Raw genomic sequence first — 23,473 nt, 5'->3', positions numbered from 1 at the left:
TGATAAGAGATTTTCGAGCTTCTAGAAGAGATAAAGAGTTTCTTTAGGCTTTCTCAAGTTCAGGGACGTTAATTTGTGTGTATGGATCGCAGAAAACCGCAGCATACTCTAGGATAGGTTGAATCAATGTTTTGTAAGCCAATACCTTGGTTTCGGGTGTAGCGTTTCCTAATTTTCGCCTTAAACCACTAAGTTCCTTCATTTATTTATACTAAATATGTGTTATATGCTCTTTCCGCCGGAGACCTTACGTAATTATTACGTCCAAGTAGTTGTAACTGGATATAAAAAAAAGTGGTTGTTAATGATATAAGTAAAGGTTAAGAAATTTTTTGCGTGTGATAGACATTAGAACAGTCTTCTTAGAGATTCATGATCATATGCCATTTTGAGCACCAAGTTTGGATCTCAGAAAGCGAGGCGTCTAATACTGCGTGACCATTTGAAAAGCGTGTTTCATGATATACAATGTAGTCACTTGCAAAATTCTTTATTATGCCGAGCATGTGACTCGCGATATCCTTTATGAAGTAAGGAAAGGAGAGCGGCCCTAACATTTGTGGAAGTCTTAGTGTACTATCGGGGGCAAAAGTTTGCTGGACGGGAGCTGTTAGAAAACAGTTTAGTGTAGCTCCACCTCGCTACCCGGTTGCTGAAAATGTTTCCAGATAAGACGAAAAAAGCAGTGAGAAAAACCCGAGGGACAAAGGGAGGAAAGGGCACACATCTAAGGCTAGACTAGCAACCCTGAGTAAAGCTGAAATTTGGGCGAGTTGGTAAGCATTCATGGTGGGTGAACAGCGCAACAAAGGCGGGACAAAGGCAAGACAAGCGCTGAGTAGCAACTGAGTTTATTGAAGAACGAAAATTGGTAATATATTGTGAACGTGAACAATAATATATAAAAAAGAGAAAAACAACAACAAAAGGGGGTAAAACAACCTATGTCATGTGCAAGTCCAGATATTGAATTTCCTTGTCACTTAATGTCACAGAAGGATTGCTGATGCACTTTTCTGCCAGATTATGAATGTAATATGCTTCCATGATTTCTCTGGTCACCTTGTTCTTATGGTAGAACAGCACTGCTGTCTTCTTGTACAGCGGTTCGCATTTGCAATTTTGCAGCGAAACTTTGTCCCATGAGCCGGGCCATCCTTTTTTGGTATTCTATTATGTCTTTTTTTTCTTTTTCGTGTTCGCACTTACAAATAGCGCAATGAGCGGCAACATGGCAATGGGGGTCATTTTTTCTTGCGCATTCGGGCTCCATTAATCTCTTTTAATGGAGCAAATTAATCTCCATTAATCTGCTTTATTGCACAAGGCACTTTCTCAGCGCGGCTCACAGGACATACGCATCAATACCATATCCATCACGGGACAGTGAATTGAAATTGATAAGCAACACACCTATCGCCCGCGCGCCAAAAAAAAAGTTCTTTTTCCATCAGGCGCAATGAAGTTGCGCTGATGCAATCTTCACCATGCAAGCTGGTGTAGTAGGCTTCCAAAGCTTCGCGTTCTGCTTTCCCCCTGCCTCTGCCCAGAATTCTTACGTGGCCAAACCGCGGGCAGCAGTCAATGGCGAGGCATCAATGTTTTTTTTTCGTCAGTCACGAACTTCGTGACGACTGGCTGGCAATGCGACAGGCACTCAAGAACGAACCTGGTGAGATGTTCATGTGTGAAAACATGACACGACTGTCCCGCAATCTGTCATCAATAGCAAAAGAATGGGCGAAGAGTGCAGGATACGCCTTTGTATGGCACACGAATGGAAAAGTGCTAGTTCGCAAGAAAAGTGGCGATAATGCTGTTTTTTCATTCGCACAGCAAAGGATCTTGATGGCCGCCACTGACTTATCTGGCTATTGTTCGTTTGTTTTCTTTGAACACTTTCTTTCACAATGAAAAACCAGTCCATACTTTCATTGTTTCATCTTAATGTCAGAAGTTTGCGTAACAAATGTGATGAAGCAATTTCCTTTTTATCCGAACCGGAACGTTCTTTTGACATCATTTGTTTCACAGAGACTTGGTTTTCATGTGAGGATGAGTGTTTTTCACTTTCAGAGATACGATGTTGTATTTGTGTGGCGTTCAAAGAAGCGTTGTGGTGGCATTGCTATATACATTCGCTCAAAACTCAACTACAAGTACTCCCACAGTTCAAGATAATTAATGATGACTATGAGTGCTTAAATATACAGTGCCGTGATATTATTTTCTCTGTTATATACCGTCCTCCATCAGGTTCTCTCAGTGAATTTATGCAGTTTGCCGAAAAGCTCTTGACCGGAGCGTTCAGCTGAAGCTTGAAAGTATTCTCGTGAGGGATTTCAATCTAAATGCTTCCCCTGATAATGAAGCTTTTTTACAATTCCAAGAGTTATACGAGTCTTCTGGTTACCCAAACGTGATCACCGTGCCAACTAGAACTACATCAACCTCCCAAAGCATTCTTTACTTATGTATTACAAGTTTTCCTCGCGATAATATAAAATCGGCCAGTTTGGTGAGCTGTTTAAGTGACCATTGCCAATGTATTGTGTTACCCTACGAACACCCAGTCGCCCCCGAATATGAAGCGCAAATTAGAGTTTTTCCCGAGCCCAATATTAACAAGTTTAAGGAGATGCTCAGCAAAGTTAACTGGAACAGTTTGTTAGGGTTATGGGACCCCGATGCCGCTTACGATGCTTTCTTTTCATGTTTTGTATCTGCTTATGTTTCATGTTTTGCTCTTAGGCATCGTAAAAGGCACAAAAAAGTACGCAAGCTCTGGATATCTCGTGAACAATTTGAAAGAATCAAGCAGAAAAACAGACTCTTCCAGACATTCCTGCTAACCAAAGATGAAAGTGACTTTCGCGCATTTAGGAAGGAACGAAACCTGCTAAATTTTGATTTAAAGAAAGCAAACTTTGAATACTATTCGCATTTATTTTTGCAGGCGCACGGTAATAAACGGGGGGTACGGCAAACCATGAGAGAAATAATCTATAAAAATGCACGAGCTAACAAAGTGAAATTTTAGAATGGCGATCTATCGGAAGTAGAGTTAGCAAACATGTTTAACGTACATTTTCTTGTTGCTGGGGCACCGTACAGTGATGGGACCGATACAATTCCTGGTATGTCGTGTGAGCGTCTCATTACTTCAAACAACGCGAATACAATATTCTTATCCCCCACGGACTACAGCGAGGTACATAATGTAATCTTGTCTCTAAAAGGCGGATGCGCATTTGGAAGTGATGACATCAAATCTAAACCACTGAAGGCAGTGAGACAAAGAGTGTGCACCCCTATTGCACACATTTGTAATCTAATAATCTCAACGGGAGTTTTCCCATCCAAAATGAAACTTGCTCGTGTGAAAGCTATACATTCGGGAGGCTCATTTGACAACCTGAACGATTATAGGCCAATTTCTGTGCTTTCTGTATTCGCCAGAGTAACCGAACGCATTATAGAAAAAAGGTTCGTTGGATTTCTTCCCTCGCAAAATATCATAGTAAGGCAGATATTTGGCTTTCAAAAAGATAAGTCTCCTGAAGCAGTACTACTTGGAATAAAGGAATAAATTCTGCACAATGTCGAAAACAAAGTGTTAACTCAACTCTCGGTATATTCCTCGATTTTAAGAAAGCATTCTATAGCGTCCAGCATGATATACTCCTAAAAAAAATTCCGTATTATGGTATCAGGGGTACAGGTTTGACCCTCCTTAGGAGGGTCAAATTGCAATGATTGTGGGCGTTATCCACTGTTCAGCAATGTAATGATTCTTGGTAGAGGCAGGGGAAAGCAAGAGTGAGAAATCTTAGAAGCGTATCATAACAGTTTGTCAGGCCAGGATTGCAATAGCACAACCTCGGTGCGCTTACTTGAGAAGCAATTCGCTTTTTTAGGCCGGTCACGGTAGATGTGCATCTTGCGTGCCCTACGCGCTGTGAGTTGTGATGCGGCTGTTGCGCATTCTCTGCTGGCCTTGCTGGGGCTATGTCTCCTTCTCTTGTCCCTTGTCTTTTGTGACTGTTTTTTGTTAAGTTACTATGAACCAACTGGCCCGCATTTCAACCCTTCTGCATATTATTTAAAATCCCGCGCGAGTATACCGTGATCAGTGGTGCACGCTGCCAGTCAAACAATGTGTCATACGGAGTACCACAAGGGTCCATCCTAGGGCCAGTGTTATTTCTTATGTATATAAATGATATTGTTAATATACCGGGCGCTTCATTAAAATATAGGGCAATATGCTGACGAAAAGAACGTGTGCTTCTCTGGAATTGATTTAGAGGCGTTATTTATGGAGGCGAACAATTGAATGTCGAGCTTAACTTCATGGCTGGGATGTAATCGCCTCGCACTGAACATAAACAAGAATAAATATATACAATTCATACATTTCCATCTTTACAGTTTAAAGGCCGGGACATAAATCAGTCTTCGACAATCAAATTCCTAGGTATTACTTTCCAGGAAAATGTCTTGTGGGATGCGCACATTGATGCACTTAGAATTAATCTCTCTCGGGCTCTAGGAATCTTAGAGTAAGGAGTTATCTTCTAGTTAGTATCAAACGACAGATATACTATTCTCTTATGCGCTCACGGCTTTGCTATTGCTCACTCGTGTGGCAAACGACAAATAAAACAAATTTAGATACCCTACTATCAATTCAAAAAAGAGCAATATACGAGCTACCGGTAACTAAGAGCTGACGGATAGTTGCGCACCTTACTTCAAATCGTACGGGATTCTTGAAATACGTAGGCTCTACAAATACAAATTAAGGCTTGAAGTTTATCATCAATACATGTCCGATGAAAAGACTGTTGAATCAAAATATCACGAAAAAAGGAGTTCATACGACTTAAGGGAAAATATTATAATCAAGCCCCGAACGCGAACGAACTATGGGTACCAAAGATTAAGCTATCAGATACCGGATATGATAAACCACTATCCAATGATTAAAGATGTATTAAAAAATGCTCGTTCTCTAAACCAAGTTAAGAAAATACTGAAGAATATGTTCTTGAAGGAAGAGTAGCGCTCTAAATCCTTTTGTAACAATTTTTTTCTAGTGGACAGTTTCGGTCATGTTTATGTATTCTCGGTGTTTTATGTGTTGTGTATATTGATTTTTTTTTCAGCCTAGCGTTGCTGCTAGAATTTTATAATTAATCTAGTTCGTAGTTAACGCCTGTAAAGACTTTTGATGTGTGAAAAAAAGTGAGTGTATGTTTCCTTCTCCTTCGGGAGTTCTCTGTAAAACATGTTTATATTGTTTCTTGTCCGTTTCCAAACCGTGTCCCTTTTTTTTCTTCTTTATCTGTACATGAGTGTAAACCGCTGCTTGCCACAGGGTGGCGTGACCGCGTCAGGCAGTTTCCTGCCTTTAGTGACGTCCCCAAAGAGAATGGTGTATTATTGTTTTGAATAAATAAAAAAAAGTTTCGTCCTTCAGCAGAACCGAATGAGTTGCGGTGTTCGCGCAGACTGTCATTGATACACCGGCCTGTTTGGCCGCTGTAAACCTTTTCGCATCTGAGAGAAAACTTGTACACTAGGTCTGTGGACCATTTCGTGAAAACATTTTTCATACTTCGTCATTAAACTGTGAATTCTCGAATTGTCTCGTGATATGCGCGGCCACAGCCTAAAGGTGTGGCTGCTACCCGCTGTTTGGCAACGTAAGCATTCTCGGTAGAGGCACGGGGAAAGAAGAAAGCGAAATTTCAAAAGCCAACTGCATCAGGATGCATGGCGAAGATTCAATCATCACAACTGCGGTGCGCCTGCTAGAAAAAGAACCTATTTTTTTTGGCGCGCGGCCGATAATTGTGTTGCTTATCAATTTGATGTCACTGTCCCGTGATGTATTTGGTATTGATGCGCATGTCCTGTGAGCCGTATTGCGAAAGTGCCTTGTTCAATAAAGCAGGGGTGCTAGTGTGGTCTTAAATGTCTGCCCATTCCTCCCCTTGTCCCTCGGGTTTTTTTTGACGGTTTTTTTTCGTCTATGTACCAACTGGCCAAGACGAACTGTTTTGCCAATTGTTTCCAGAGGCAGGAGCATTTAGGCCTTCACTACCTTCATACAATATCAAGCCGCTGGGTAACAAGGTGGAGCTACAATAAATGTTTCTCCGAGAACTCATGTCCCTTAAAAGTTTGTCCCCGAGAGTAAATCTGAGGTCGTAGAAGCTTCGTCACTGACTGGAACACACGGTTTCCGTTCTGACAGACATGCTTGAGGCCAGCCAAGCAAGGTGTTGTTCTAGAGAATGGCTTTTAGTTTCAGCAGTAATTTGAAGTGAGTCCGGTCGAATACTTTTTCGAAATCTAGAAATATGAGTTCAACTTCGTTTCGCCAACCTCGAGCTGTTGCTGTTGCTAGACTTCGGCCCTACACCGAACGACACTTCTGAAAACTTCTCCGGCCACAACCGGAAGCGGACCCAGTGCAAGCTTTCACTCCCGACCGGCCGTTCTGCAACATTGTTTGAAAACAGTTTTGTCGCCAATAAACGTGTGTTTTGGTGACGGCCAAATTGATGACACTAATGGGACTGAGTTGTCGATACTGTATTTTGAATTTAGTTGAAGCTTCAAGTCGAGAGTTGTACGAAATCTCGGCTGGTGAGGATAATCATACTACTTTGATGCGTTTACTCTTTTGACAGCTTTTACAGGGTGCTAGGGAGGTGGGCGCGTGTGACGGTTGGGGAATGGGGGAGGGGTGTGGAAAGGGAAAACGACTGGTCGGCGGTACATGTGCAGGAGAGCTTCCTATCCGACTGCGTCTTTGAATTCGAGTTCGCCGTCGCTTTTTCCCTCTTTTTCTGCGTAAGCTTGTAGTGGGTGGAATCCTCGGGGAAGGTGGCGCTTATAGAGGGTATGGGTGGGAATCTGGACGAGGATATCGCTAGGTGGGCGGGAAAAAAATTTGAAGGGGACTCTTATGCTTCACCATGAGGATATGACGCGATGAGGTTAACGATTTAATGCCCATATATGCGGAATTGATCATTCTGAACTTTGCAGTCGTATGTCTTTGGGAGTCCCCATACCATTCCTTGCGCAATGATGCAGCGGGTAACGAATGCGCTACGCGGCAGATGCTGCCACCGGTGGGTCTTGTGCGACCCAAGTTGCTCTTCCAGTGCAACCTCTCGCGGTCAACCATTACTTAAGTCGGTTCTATGTCTTTTAACATGAAATATTTTCCCAGTCATTCTTGCCGCGTACCCCCCGCGACTGGAAGCACCTTCCCGCAGATATTGCCGGCGTTAATAGTTACGAGATGTTCCGCGATGTCATAGCTAGCACTGTGCACTCAGGTGTCTCTGCTTTATTCTTCAATTCTATTCTTGTGTTTTTGCCGCTTCCCCTCAGTAATGCATCTGGCCCTGAGGGGTACGATAAATAGATAAATAAATAAATAAATAAATAAATAAATAAATAAATAAATAAATAAATAAATAAACTGCCACCTTCCGGTGTGGCTATTTTTCTCACGATCCGATGAGTAGGTTGTGCTGACCTCTCAAAGTCACGTGACCAAGGTGGCTTCTCCAGGGGTGCCTGCCTGGGCCACCCTACGCCGCCATTTTTATCGCTCACAGCGCCGAGAACGCCGGCGCCGGATTTTTGGCGTAACGGGGCCTTTAACGCTATCGCGATAATATGCGCAGCTTGGCGGATGCGGCACGGAGGTGGCCAGTGGGTTGTGCTTCTGCAGGGTGGAAGCTTTGTTTCCAGGGGCTTCGCACAGAGGGGTCACTCGCGGATGCTTTACACAGATAATGCCGGCATTTTCTCTACTTGCCCAAGTTACTCCTATTCAAGTAACCTTAAAAAAAAGGTTTGCTCTCTCTCTCAGACTGCTCTTGAAAGGGGAATCAGCTAACTTACCAGGGCTCTGCGAAGGGTAGTTGACGAACCATGAGCCAGAGTCGCACAGTATGCCCGGAACCAGCAGAACGGGGCTTCGACCTTGAGCACCCTCTGGTGGCGTCGCTCTGTCTCCAGTGCTCGTGTGGCGCACCCGGTCCACTTCGATGACATACCCGTCTTCCGTTTCGGCCTCGCTTGTGTCGCAATGGAAACCCATATGCGTCACCAAGCCGCACTGCGGCGATGTGAGTAGGGCGAAATGATTAGCACATATTTCTAAAGCTCCATTTAGTTCCGCTTAATTTAACATAGCTATATTCGATGTTGACATTTATGAATTACTCACTGAACCATTTTGCATGTTGCAATACTCATAATATGACTTTATATTTTGCAATGACTCCACGGAGCTGATTTATCCGCCGAATGCCCATTGTTCCTGATTATTCCCATATCAAGACCACTTTTCTCTTTAACAAAAGTGAACTCCCTTGCCGGCGTTCTTTTTTCCAAGTGGTCTTGGAAAATAATTATACTCGCAATCTAAAAATAAATCCACTACCTTAATTGTTCCTTTGTCTGGTCTGCCAGAAGACGTAAATTTCGAATTTTATATTAAACAAAAACTAGTTTTTGGCCATTCTGGAATGAAATCATTTTTGAAGTCCCTTGATATTCCTGCTCCGTTCGGGAAATGGAAGAGTAAACAGTTCCTGCTATTATGCAAATTACATAGGCGACAGTCACGTTTCAGCTGAAAAATTCACGACCAACGCACTTTTTTAACCTTTGTTAAGCCTCTAGGTTTTGCTTTTTCTTCGTCATGCTGACTTTTAAATTCTTGTACCTTTCTCGTCCACATCCCCATTTTGCGAAATGTTGACCCTACTTGTGGTCTCACGGTCACTTCGTATATTTTCTATCGCTGTCGTGTCGTCGAAAACGGCAACATTTACGCGCACTTATACTAACTCTCATCATTTGAGCTGTTAGGGTTACTCTACTAACAATGACGCCATGTGCCGTCATTACAGAGTAAATATACTGTAGAATGCAAGTCCAGAACGCGATTCATGAAAATAACGTCAAAAGTTGTTTTGACGAAATGAAAGCAAATATTTATTTACATCAACAAGACGCTAAGGGTAGCGGAAAAAAGCCCGCAGTGCTGCTGGGCTGCGAACCTCCAGCTCCGTGCAAGTTTTCGAAGATTCTTACAAGTAATTGCATTCGAGCAAACTTACCGAGATACAGGAGACTAAGAAAACACCAGATACTAAAATGCGAATGAAAGGCTACCAAACAGTGTATGCGACTAAAGGCAGGTACTCAGCGATATTGGCTAGCAACAGCTGCGGAATTTCGCGCGTATAATGCCTCCTTCCAAGAACACAAATGTGGCATAAAACACCAAAAAACATACGATGAGTGCGAAGATTGCGTTGTTGATTGCTTCCCGCTGTATTGTTTCAAGACCGCGCAAGATTGGGCGTTGTCGCAATGATCGGCTAAGCAAGAGAAACAATAATAACGCCGTATACTTGAACTCGCATTGAATATTAATAATGCAGAGCGACTATTGAGAAGAAAAAGTGCGAATAGCTCTTGACCCTCTCCCTCGATGTTGTTTCTCTATTCTCTCAAAAGTTATCACAAAAAGTTCGTGCGACTAGACTTCTGTCGAGTTCATATAAACGCAGCGTGAGAAATATCATCCAAAGGCAACCTCGCCATTCACGGCAGAAAGTGCAGCGGCTGTGTTTCGTTCCGCAATACATGCAGTATAATTGGAGCGGAGGAAGAAGAAGAGCGTTGCGAACGGCAGCATCTCTTGATCGAGCTCCTGTTTTTTTGAAATACTTTGTGCTTCTGTAGCCTTCAAGGCAACCTCGCCGTCCCAGGCGATGGCGGATGACCCGCCGCCTCTGCTGCCTTCTGTGGCTAGCAGTGTGAACTGCACAGATCAGCCTGGATGCAGTATGGATCTCCCCTCAGAGCTCCCGGGATCGTCCAGTTTCTCTGACTCGGATGACATGGAGTTCGACGGAGGCTACACCGAGATTGTGAGTCGGCGCCTGAAGAGGAAGCTTTCCAAAACCCCGACTGAGTGTGGGCCCAGTGTGTGTACGAAGCGGGCTAACAAGTCCATTGTGCTAGCGAAGATGCCTCACCAATCCAGTGTGAGCAAGAAAACAACCAACGAGGCCAATGTAAGTGAGCAATCTCTCACTTACACAATTTCATACATGCCTGTTGAGGAAGAGAATCTCAACTCCATCAACAGGCAGACTGACTCTTCTTCTTGAACGACTGGTTCCGGGCCAAGTCAAAGAAGTGCGTATTAACGCAAGAAGGAATATCCTCTCTGTTGATGTCTCTAGCCGGGCAACCCTGGATAAGTTGAAGACCGTGTCTGTCCTTGGCAACATACGAGTCCGCTCGTTCTTCGCTCATGGACTTAACACTACTGCTGGTGTGATTTCTGACGTGGACATAGAGATCACGGATATGGACTTGGTGCAACTGCTATCAAGTTCTGTTCGCATAACTGACATCCATCGTTTCGGCAAATCACGGTGTGTCAAACTAGTGTTTGAGGGTACTACTTTACCATCGCATGTGAAAGTGGGTTTTGTGAGGCACCCAGTGCGTCCTTATGTGCCCCGACCGGTGCAGTGCCGAAAATGCCAGAAGATTGGACATGTAAGTGCTGCGTGTACGAGCACGAAAACATGTCCGCGTTGTGGTGGCGTGCACGATGGACCTACATGTACGATTGAGTCTCCAGTTTGTGCCAACTGCAAAGGTCCTCATGAGGCAACATCTAGGGAATGTCCGAAGGTGAAAACAGAGATGAAGATCTTGAAGAAAATGGTGAGAGACCATTCTACTCACCGAGAAGCAGCAATCGCAGTACGTCGCTCCAGGAGGAGGACACGAAGTCGGCAGAAGAAATTGAGCTCAGTAAATGACGTGTCAACACATCAGGAGGACCGAGACCGCTCTGCCGCGCAAAAGCCACTGCCTCCAGCTCCGCAAGAGCCAAGACTGACAACCCCCAGGAGGACCCCGCAGAGTGGCCACTTCTACCATCGCGTACTGTAAGCTCTGTGACACGTCCGCCTGTGCGTCCACCGGCTGTGTCGACAACAGATGATCAAATCAGGGCGATGCTGAAACAGCTGATAGGCACCTTACGGCTGATAATTGCTGGAGTGGACACGCCAATTGCTAAGGCTGCTGTCCAAATTTTAGACGCTATTGAACCGGTGCTTGCCACCCTTTCATAGCAGTCAAAATTATGGCTCTACCGTTGTCAGCACCCTCACTGCAGGAGAGTATCTCTCGATCGGCAGTATTACAATGGAATGCTCGAGGTCTGCGAGGCCGCCTAGCAGATCTCCGGCAGAGGATCTTCAAATACCGATTTCCGGTGCTTGTAATATGTGAGCCTAATATCACATCTCCTTTTCGACTGTCCGGTTATGAAAGTTTCCTCTCTGAAGCGGCTGGGCATTTGAGCAAGGTACTACTATGCGTCCGTCGTGACCTCACTTACGTTCGGCATCAAATTCCTGGGGGCAGTAGCAACGAGTATGTAGCAATCACTGTGACTTTGAATGGGCGCACAATCTCTATTATAGGTGGCTACATACCACCAAGGGGTCGATTTGATGCCCTACGACTACAATCGCTACTTGACAGCGTTTCGGAACCCCATATAATAGTAGGAGATTTCAATGCGCATCACCACGGCTGGGGAAGCGCCGTTACGAACGTTCGAGGACGGGATATCGCCACGTTCATGAACAATGCAGGTCTCGTTTTGCTCAATGATGGCACGCCGACATTTCTACGCGGGACTACCTACAGCAGCTGCCTGGACCTTGCATTTGTATCCAGGCGCCTGTCATCGTTCGCAACGTGGTGTGCTGATATTGAAAGTTATGGAAGTGACCACATACCGACGTATGTGCAGCTACGGTGGTTTCATCGTCTTCCAAATGCCAAAATACGTTGCACCGACTGGAGTGCTTTCCGCATTGTTCTAGAAAAAACCTGTGGGAAACTCGCTGATCCAACAGATGTGGAACAGTGTATTATTTCGGCCATGCACGATGCAACACGCAATATCTCAGCGCCAAATTCCACAGCACCAGTGGATGTGATCTACGCGCAGCTTCGGGCGATTCGTCGGCGCGCAGAAAGAAAATACCGGAGGACAAAGGATGTCTCGGATCTCCGGGCCTCTCGACGTGCCCAGAAGCAAATACAGCGCTATTTGGAGAACCTAGGCAAACAACGGTGGCGGTCATTTTGCAGCAGATTGGATCCCCGCAAACCACTCTCCACAATCTGGCACGTTGTTCGAGCACTGCCGACATTTCCCCAGCAGAAACACCCTTTCCGTGCATTGGCACTTCATGATAGACGGCAAGAACTAGAGGTGGCGGAGGATTTCTGCTCGAGAATTGCCGGAAGCGCTTCTTTACCTCGGCAGCATCGATGTGCTCCCCCCACGACGGACGATCGACTGGACATCCCCTTCACAATTCAAGAACTGAAAGCAGCTCTTTCTGCTTGCACGCATCCTTCATCCCCAGGACCTGATGGAATAACATACAATGCGCTTCGTCATCTAGGCCCACAGGTAATGGAAGCCCTCTTAACATTGTTCAACCACTCTTGGGCCTCTGCCACTGTACCACAGCAGTGGAAAAGAAGCCGCATTGTGGCCTTGCTCAAACCAGGGAAATCGCCACTCACATTAACATCCTACAGACCAGTAGCTCTGGCAAGTTGTATTGGCAAGACGATGGAGCGTATGGTGCTAACCCGTCTAGAATGGTTCCTTGAAAAACATGGGCTATACCCTTCCACAATGACGGGTTTCCGCAAAGGCCGGTCTGCCATCGACAGTGTAATTGATCTCGTGTCAACGGTAGAACATGAAAAACGCCGTCACAGGTTGACTGCTGCTCTTTTCCTCGACATAAAGGGCGCATTCGATAATGTTCAGCATGATGCAGTACTAACTGCACTCGACGAATGTGGTATAGGCGGACGTCTACACAATTGGATTGCAAGCTATTTGACAAACCGGACAGTCTACATGGAGACTCTTGAAGGTGACACAGCAGATCATCATGTTGGTTGTGGTGTTCCTCAGGGAGAAGTGCTCAGTCCAACGTTGTTCAATCTCGTGCTCAATGGCCTTTTCAAACAACTACCGAAGACTGTTTCAATATCCGCCTACGCAGACGATATTTGCATCTGGACATCAAGTGTCACGCGTCCCCAAGTGCAAGCAAGATTGCAGCGTTCGGTGTCCATTACGTCTGCGTACTTGCGCCGTCAGGGGCTTGAACTTTCGCCAACTAAAAGCGTAACATTGGCTTTCACACGCAAGATAATGGCGTGGTATCCGGTCACAATCGACGGGCAAATTGTTCCATACGTAACACATCACAAATTCTTAGGTGTTACGATTGACCGTGACCTGTCCTGGACGAAGCACATTTCTGTGCTCAAGAAAAAGCTCGACAGCTTTGCAAGCATTGTGCGGTGTATGGCAGGAAAATGTTGGGGTCCCTCTGAGCGATCTTTACTACACGTGTACCAGGCGCTGGTAGTCGGCCTTCTCAGATACAGTGCACCCGTTCTCTCGGGGGTCAGACTATCAGGCCTGCGTGTGCTTGAAAGCGCGCAGGCTCGTGCTTTAAGAGTATGCTTGGGTTTGCCATGTAAAACTTCTACATGGGGCACATTTTATGAGGCCCGCGCCTGCCCAGCACGAATTTATTTTCAACAGGAGCCACTTCGTGTGCATTTGCGGCATCTGACCAGGCATCGTCATCACCCCCTGACTAACATTAGTGCGGTGCGTCCAGATGCAGCCTTTTCCAGAGCCCTTTGGATGCAGCGCAATGCGCTGCCTTCGAACTACGCGCCACACCAGATTGCGGAGGTGCCACTTTGGGCAGTACCAAAACCATCTATACGGACAACAATCCCAGGGATAACAAAGAAAACGCACATTCCAACAGTCGGACTGAAACAGCTGGCGCTGTCATACATTACATGTATGTATACTAATACCCAGCATGTTTTCGTGGACGGATCCGTTACGACCACTTCTTCAGCTGCAGCGGTGATAGTGCCAGGAAATGCCTCATGTCACCGTTTCAGGCTCATGCACAAAACGTCCTCTACGGCAACCGAATTGGCAGCCATACGAGAAGCCGTCCTTTATATTGGTCACCAGCCAGCGCAGCAATGGACTATATTCTGCGACTCGAGATCGGCATTACAGGTCGTACAAACTTATCTAAAACCAAGAGCATGCGAGCAGCTGGTTCAACAGATTGTGCTTTTGTTAGCCGAGGCTTTCCACCGCGGCCATATCATAAAGTTTCAATGGATACCGAGCCATTGCGGCATAGCGGGAAACAAGCGTGCTGACGCCGAGGCTCGGATGGCACATAGTGATGGTGCTTTCATTGAGATAGCCTTTTCAAGATCAGACATTGGAGCCTTGTTGGCGCATTTAATGCAGGCGGCAATGCAGTCGCACTGGCATGATCCGAGTCATCAACAGGACCGCGTGTGTAAGCTTGACGCTGGCTCACGATTACATTTCCCATCTGTGGTGGTGCGACGTCATGGGACTTTACTCCACCGGCTACGGCTTGGCGTTGCCTACACCAAACACTATCTTCACAAGATCGGCATCGAAAGTAACCCAAATTGCGCACAGTGCAACACACCAGAGACTATTGGACACCTTCTTTGCGCGTGCCCGAAGTATACTTCTGAAAGAACAACATTGGAGGCGACCGTGAAAAACCTGGACTCTCGCCCTCTCTCTGAGGAAACTCTTCTGGGCGCAAGGACGAGACGTTCTGATTGGTGGCGTGTGACAAAAGCCCTGCTCAACTTTTTGTGTGAAACAGGCCTGGATACTCGTTTGTGACCGCCTGTGCACAACCTACATGGTTAATGACATGTGTCGGTGTTGTGTTGCAGACACCAGTTTTGAGTTTTATGTGTGTCCAGTAACCGCGATGCGAGCGCCAGCCAGTGTTGTGTGTGTGTGTGTGTGTGCGTGTGCATAGACATCACCCGTGAAACTCATTGTATTATGCCATCATCAGCCTTCATTCACACTTTCCTTTTCCTCCTCTTCCCTTTCCCCTGTGTGGAGTAGCAGGCCAGGGCCCTGTTACCACCGGCCAACCTCTCCGCCTTTCTTTCATTAAAATTCCTCTTCTCTCTCTCTATTGGAACAAATAAAAATCAACTAACTCAATAAATCACTGAAGCACAAAAAATAGGGCGACTTGGGTCAGTTCACCGTCAATTTCATTTTCGAGAATAGGGCTTCCATTTGCCAGTTAACATTCCAGAGTTTAAGGGTGCGCCGAAACATATGCGGTTTTCACTGAATAAATTAGTTTTGAATCGTCTACCATCCAGGTGCTTCTTTATGGGCCCTAGCATATAGCGATCAATGGGCCCCAGGTCATGGCTGCAGTGATGATACTTCAGTACCCCCAACCGGAAGCGTTGTAACACAGTAGGGGAGCAGTTGGCTGGTTGGGGTCAGCCGCGGTTGTGCTGCAGCGCTACCCCTGTTGAAATAATTTCAAGCCTTTTTCTGGAAATTACTTTCCGCAATCCCCCCAGTGTGTTCCAGTACGTAGTTTTGTTCTCCTGTTGAAAAAATCAAGACAAAATACGTTCCTCTGGTCCCACAAGACCGTCCGCATGAAGTTCAATGCGGATGGCTTCTTTCTGAATTTCTTGGAAGCTACGGACAATGTGTTCCTATGCACGCAGTGACTGCCGTCTCCTATAGCATCGAAGAAGCACCTGGGTGATAGGCAATTCAGGTGCTATGCAGTTAAACCATCATGGCGTGGCTTCAGGGGCTTGACGCAGATTTATTCTTCGCCGGCATCGATTCCTTGGTGCGCATTTGAAGCAGCGTCTGGACAAGAATTGTAACTGTGTTGAGAAGTAATTTGCACCAGTAGCATACTGATGAGTATGCATACATTCTGAACACTAATTGGCCGCCATAAACGTAAGAAGGGAGTAAGATGTAAACCAGCGAACTTCCTTTTTCAGGTTGGGTGTTCTGCACGAGCACTAAAGTAGATTTTTATCAGTGAAAGGTGCTGTGAAAGGGGCTGTCATCAAAGATGTGATGTGCCTACGATGCTAAAGGACGCCGCATCACAAATATTGTCAAGCAAGAATTTTTTAGATGCGTTTTGTGCTAGCTGAGTTATCTGTAGTCAAAATTTGAATTCCCGCGTCTTCGCACCTTTCCCTCTCCTCTCATCGCTTTTTGCACGCTGAAATGCCCGCGTTCCTCTACAGGCCCCTCGCACTCGCCCCCATGCGCCGGCTGCCGACACGCGCGAACCAATGCTATAGGAGTCCGCTGCGGATGTAACGAGCGCTACATGACATAACAAGCGCTGATGCTGACGTAACGAGCGCGGATTCTGGTGAAAGCCCAGCACCGCAGGTCGCCGCTAGGAGCGGAAACGGGAGTTTTTAACTTCTGTTGTAAATTATTGGCTCGCTTTTGACGTCTTGCAGGCAGCACAAACGCTCGTTGGCCTGTACTCTACATAATGCGAACATTTTATAGCTAACCTCAAACACCCTTTTAAGGGGCCCTTTAAAACACGGATTATTTACGTTTTCAAGGGAAAACAAATTTTCTCTTCAAAGCTTCCGAAGTTCCAACAGTCGCTAATATTTTATCCGACGTTTTATCTCTTGTATTTAGCAACCTCAAGAACTGCAGCACCGCGTTCAACAGCCTCATTTCATTGCTAACTGCTTCAAATTGCATTGCTTTACAGTGGGAATATGCCTCCACTGACTAGGGTAAGCATTCTGTACGTTTATTGATCGCAGTCTACCGCAGCACTTCCCTTAAAGGAATACCGCTAGAGGATAACCTACACACTTTTTTACTCCCATTTAGGCAACTCGTCTTTTGAAACCTGACATCACACATACAAAATAGTTTGCCGGCCGCTCACAGGAGCAGTCGGCGTTCCTGAACTGCGATGTATTTCGGCGCTTTGGAGCCGTTGTGGAAATAGCTTCACATCCCTATACCCCTCACTGTGCCTTTCACAAAGAGTCGTCGTCAGAAAGCATGTCGTGATCAAAGTGGAACGACAAAATTCGCTTCGCATGAATTGCCTCAACCGGACTCTTCATGATGTCCACCCATGTTTACTGTGATTTCAAGCATTAATAAAGAATTTGAATTGAGTCAGGCGTGGCATATGGTCTTTTCGTGATAGACGTTTTTCCCGGACACGTGGAACTGCCTTTCTCTGAGCATATTGCTCGATGAGTAGAACGACCTCTACTTTTTGGGAACAGTGCGTGACGCGTACGGACGGAGAGCGCAGAACAAAACGCCGCATAACGTTTCACCCTGTCACATGTCAGCCTGGAACACCTGTCCGGCAAATATGGCAGCTGCTGTCGCTATGGGCAGGCACACGAAACCACTCTCGGCTTACACTATCATGGAACTTCAATCTTTGAATCTTGGGCTCAGCGGTGTTTGCTATCACGTGGAACTTTTTTTCTTTAATTTAAACCTGACGACCTCCGTCGCACAAGCTGTCCAAGTAACGGCTTCCACAGCCTTTCATACAAGCAGCTGCGTGTCATATCAGGACAGCAAAAATAAAGAACCTGCCTGTAGAACGTGGGCTACTCACTGCCGAAGCATGTGGTTTTGGGATGGCTGCGAGGAACATATCCAATGTGTAGATATAACGGTCACCAATATACACAGCTGTTCTGTAGGAATCGGCTTACCTCAAAATGCACTAGCTATGCAATGTTACCTAGAATTGGCGCTGATCTCTACGTCTGGGTGAGATCTAAATATGAAGGACACGTTTTACAAAAATGCCTACGGTTGGTATTCCGACTTTCCCCCCTAAACCAACTTCTTCATATATAGCCAGGTCGTTGCGCTGAGACTCATGAGTAAAATCCAGGTGACGAGAGAAATGGTAGAAGCAGCAGAAATAACGCGAGCTGGAAAAAGAACATGTGGCTGTTTTGAGGGGATTAAGATGTGTGGGGAGCCGCGTTAACAACAGATACATTATCCACAACTCAATCAGGAACCAGTATTTGGCAAATAAGGGTAAAGAGAGAACTACAGCCTAAGAACTGAATCCTCGCGTGTTTCAAATTCAGTCGGAATTGAGCGCATAATCTCTATGCTTCTGTGTTTTCATTCTTTGGGAGCTTTTTTCATCTATATAACGACAAAAATACAAAGGTCCTAGCTAAAAACATAACACCTCGGAGTTAGAAAACAGTTTTGATGTAACTCCGACTGCAGTCTATCATCGTACAAACCTATGAAATTGTTGTTAAGACGCAGTAAACACAAGCGGCCCGATTGCGCCATCATGCCTGATACTCTTCCTGATTGGTATTTTACTATATTTCTAGTGCTGGACTTAGTTGGATGTTCCGTGTCGGTCGATATTTTATGACACTTTCAAAGGCTTCTTCCATACCGTGCAAAAGCACCGAAGTTTGGGCCAGTTGGTAATGATCCATCTTGAGAAAACGAAGCAGCACGAAAAAACGGCGACGAAAAAGACACACATACGACAGGACGAATGCTGCACTTCTAACTGATTTTTATTGGGAATACCAAAGCTTAAGTACAGCGCTACTACCGCCTCGTGGCAATCAACCGCAATGATTCAAAAACGCCATTTCATTATCAAGAAGAGACAAGGAAGCGGTGCCCGTTTTTTCGTCCCCGTTTTTTCGTGCTGCTTCGTTTTCTCAAGATCCATACCGTGGTTACAAAAACTCTCTTTAGCTGCTTTTGTTTGAAACGAAGAAATTTGTTCTTAATGAATTAAGGCAAGCGTACATAGCGGCTGCCTATAATCTCCGCCTTACTGAAAAGCCAAGTTTATGGCTTGAGTGTGCATAATATTGAAGCACCACTTTACGAAAACCGACCCGTTCCTTTGGTTGGTTCAAAGAGGCACTCGGCTTTAAAATACTGTATTTATTGATGGGTTCACATGCAATTTTTGAGCACATGAGAAGTCTTCTATGACTACTGTAACAAAATTTCATTGTTTTATCTTCAGAAAAAATGTTTTGTAATGCATATTTATCCTCTCAATCTTGTTAAAAAGGCTGTAGAGTAAAACAAAATGTCTACGAAGGCTGGTTCAACATTTATTGCTTTCAACGTGGCATGCTACAGGTCAAGAATTAAGGCATTCTAAGATTTTTTTTTTCCACAAAGCGCAAATTTTCGTTTTGAATTTTGGCGATGGAGTGTCCGTTCACATATCTAGAGCGAGAAGAAAGATTTACACAAGAAAGTTAAACTTCATAAAGTTGATAAACAAAAGATGTCCTGACATTCACTTTGTCCTTGCTGTGCAACAAACGAAACGTAGGCGAAATGGATGAAGCCATTGTGAAGCAATCTGCTCCGCAAGGCAAATATGTGGGCACAAATCCGTAACAGAGGAACACGCTCATCGTTCCATAGTTTCCCTGTAACGCGCATCCGCCGCGGTTCACGAAAAGATTTTTAGAGCACTTACAGGTTGATTTCTGCGGTGAAACTTTAGGAGAGCGTAAAAATGGAGGCGTACAAACAGATAAAATTATGAAAAAAATCTATTTCTTGCCAATTTTTGAATTTCAATACCATGTCCGCACCTAAAGCACCATAGAAACGAATCCGGCATGTTTTTTTCTTTGACGTGATGCATTAGTCATTAAATTAACTTGATCGCAACATGGCATTCGAACATCACCATTCAATAATTTATAATTTAATTTCTTGTTAATGGATTTTTCGCTTTCGGTTTCATCAACCGAATGATGGCTGTGATGTGTAGTGGATGTTTTTTTTTATACGTCTTTATTTCTTAGTTCACGGGAGTCACATAAAAGAAACTAAATTATAATCGCTGATACGTTGTTTTAATTCCCAACGAAACATAAGACTCACTGTTTAAAGAGATGGAATGACAATAAACGGCGTATCAGCAGTTCTATTGCCATTTTTTCGTGCCCCACGTGACCCAAACACCAACTACACGTCGCAGCCATCGTTCGGCTGAGGAAAACGAAACCGAAACAGCATCAAGAAGAAATTCAATTATATATTATTAAGCGCTCGTACTCGAGTACCGCGGAGTAAGCCTTGTGTTGCAAGGTCTCCGCACCATTTCAAACAAGAAAACACACAAGCAAAAACGTGGTGTCTACCCTGCTTTAAGCTTAGCCTTCTGATCATTCTGTCGTCGATTGCCTCAGGAATGCATTCTGTTGTCTAGTGTATTACACGGTAAGGTATGGACTGTAAAGAAATCTGTCTGGAATTTACCGCTTCTTTATGATCCTAGTTCCTAATGGCTACTATGATATCATTATTGTAAGCACTGTTCGCGACCCTCGACTTCATCTGTAAATATTCATCATCACGCATCAAATGATTGAAAGTGTTCAAATGAAAACTGAGCGATTGCGCATGTCCGGCTTTCCTCCAGATTTATTGTCAGCTGTTGCAGAGACGCTGCTACAAAAAAAAAGCGCATCAAAAAGACTGATAAGCAGGACCAGAGGCTGTCAACTCAAGTAATTCCATACCTTCACAGAGTTTCTCATAATCTTAAGAAAGTTGCAAGCAGATACGGTGTTAACATGCTCTTCTCCGTCCCTAGCAAGCTATAAAAGTTTGCCCAATGATGGTTAGTAAGAAAAAGCCGGTTTGCACTATAAACCACCAACTCGATTTCACCCTTTGCACTACTATGGTAGTGTGCAGCATTCCGCTCACTTGCAATAGAGTGTACTTTGGTCAAACGCGACTCTGTTTTAATGAGAGAGCTTATAATAATCTGGTGAAAGAAGGGAAGAGCAGTCATCTTGTTATCCATTGCCGAGATTGTAAGAGTAAACCCATATTTAGGAAAGCTAAATTTCTTGGGCGTGGAAAGGATCGGATGGAAAGAGAGATTATTGAAGCATATATCAGAAGAAGCAGGTGGTCAGTGTGTCAGCACCGCTTCCTTGTCTTTTCTTGATAATGAAATGGCGTTTTTAGATCATTGCGTTTGATTGCCACGAGGCGATAGTAGCGCTCTACTTAAGTTTTGCTATTCTCAATAAAAATCTGTTTGAAGTGCAGCATTCGTCCTGTCGTATGTGTGTCTTTTTTGTCCCCGTTTTGTCGTGCTGCTTCGTTTTTTACAAGATGCTCTTGCTTGTTTTGAACTGAACAATGTCTACCAACACTCCGTCTGGTATATGCTTAGCCTGCCACGAAACTTTGAACAAGGATTTCATTCTTATCACATGCTCTGAATATACTTTTGCTTATCATGCGCGCAGTTGTTCTGGAGTGGCTGAATCATCAATCAAGGCTAAGCCCGACATCGGGAAATCATGGTTGTGCCCCACGTGTTTGTAAGGATTCAAAATTGAGGACAAGCCAAAGCACTAATGTTGAGCCTGGGACCGACATTTCGGCAAAGCTAACCATATTAAACAAAAGATCCGCATGCTTCTACCAATCATGGAAAAATTTGATGAACTACTGACTAAGAAAGATGACATTCAGACAGTGCAGAAATCTCTCGATTTTATGTCGAACAAATATTATGCTCTGCTAGGAGCAGTGACATCGCAGGGCATAAAAATTGGTGAGCTAAGATCTATGGTTGAGAAAGCAGAGACTGGCACTTCACTCCAGGAAATTAGACAACTGAGAAAGGAGATTAACGACCTTGATCAATACAGCCGCAGGCAAAATCTCGAGATACATGGTCTTGAGCAGTCTGAGGATGAAAATCTTTTGGTAAAACTTAATGGAACGGCACGCAAACTGAATCTGCCGCAAGGAACAGCACAAGACGTGGAGACTATCCACAGACTGCCTATCAAACCCGACAAGGTGCCGGCTGTGCTTGTCCGCTTTTCTGCACGAGCGATGAAGAACCAGTGGATCGACCAACGGAAACTCCTCAATGATAAGCAGCTAAAGGTGCGCTTTTTTGATAACCTAAGTCTCTATAACAAGAAGCTAATGTGGCTTTCTAAGGTCAGAGCCAAAGAGAAATCATATCAGTTCGTTTGGTTCAAGAATGGAAAGGTGCTTGCTAGGAAACAGCCAGGCGATTCTGTCGTCCAAATAAAGAATGGGGGCGACGTCGACAAGCTTGTTTAAGCAGGAAATGTTCAGCTTTTGTGAAGTTTTAAATGGCTATAATGACTAATTACCTCAGCTATTATAACACTACATCATTCACCAATGCCTTGAAGGAGCAACAATCAGTTCACAATTTCTTATCCGAGTTTCACCTCAACTCGCGCAGTCTGCGAAATAAGCATATTGACGTCTGATTATACCTTGAGTCGCTGAATTTTGATTTCAGTGTCTCAGCATTTACAGAAACTTGGTTTGCTGGACCAAATGATGTAGCCCTGTTTGATAACTATCCGTGTGAAGCAGTGTACCGCTGTAACCAGAAAGGGGGTGGTGTCGCTCTTTATGTGAAGAAAGATATAACGTTAACCGTCATACCTGAAGACACGGTAGTCACCGATGATTATGAACTGTTCACAGTTAAGAACACTGCCTTTACAATAAGTGTACTATATCGCCCGCCGTCAGGATCCTTACAAAACTTCTATAAGTTCTTTGGAAGACCTGTGTTAAAACCTTATGTACCTAAGGACACCTGTTGTCATAATAGGAGACTTCAAATTAATATGCTCTCAGCAGATTATTCTTTTTACAACCTAGTGCAGATTGCACAATCTGCTGGCCTGAGTAACGTGATCAGTGTACCTACCCGTATAACCGCTAATAGCGAATAACTAATTAATTTCTGCTCGTTACCAGCAGTACAGAAAATGAATCTCGAGCCGGTGTTCTAAAGACGGGTATTAGCGACCACTTGCCAGTGCTCTGATTTGTTCTGATAAATAGCAAAGTTCCTGAAACAGATTTTCCCCGACGGCATATCAATGATCATAACCTACTTGAATTGCGTAGTCTGCTGACAGGTACAGAATGGAAGGATGTTCTAAACTCTGAAAATGCGAATGAGGCATATTTCTTTTTTGACAAAATAACTAACGTATATTACAAATATTTCCCTATCAAGCCAGTAAGAAAATATCGGAAAGCCAGAAAACCATGGATCACAAAAGAACTTGCAAAAAGGATGAAGCTACGAGACGCAATATTCCAGGTGTTTATTGCTACCAAAGACTTAGACAAGCTAGCAGAATGTAAAAGAGAGCGAAATGAATTAAAGTCTGATCTAAATAAAGCACGTACAGTCTATTACATTAATAAATTTACAGACGACTCTAACTGCTCCAAGAAAACTTGGGGTTAATGAAATCATTACTTGCTAAAAACCGCAGCTCGATACCGCAAGAGCTAAGGATTGATGGTGTCACTTACTCGGCGTCTGAGCTGGCTGACAAATTAAATGCTCCG

General features: G+C 44.6%; 1 protein-coding gene across 1 annotated transcript in view; it reads right to left on the bottom strand.

Moving 5' to 3' along the window:
* The window catches only part of LOC144103246 (tear acid lipase-like protein), a 163,669-nt gene that overhangs the window by 124,692 nt on the left and 15,504 nt on the right, over positions 1-23,473 (bottom strand). Inside the window, exon 2 of the mRNA XM_077636020.1 lies at positions 7,933-8,149. Within this exon, the coding sequence (XP_077492146.1) occupies positions 7,933-8,149 (217 nt within the window). The remainder of the gene's footprint in view (positions 1-7,932; positions 8,150-23,473) is intronic.

The sequence above is a fragment of the Amblyomma americanum genome, chromosome 9 (assembly GCF_052857255.1).
Source record: "Amblyomma americanum isolate KBUSLIRL-KWMA chromosome 9, ASM5285725v1, whole genome shotgun sequence".
Taxonomy (NCBI): domain Eukaryota; kingdom Metazoa; phylum Arthropoda; class Arachnida; order Ixodida; family Ixodidae; genus Amblyomma; species Amblyomma americanum.
Note: the sequence above shows the minus strand (reverse complement) of the source record. Positions and strands in the feature narration are given on the sequence as shown.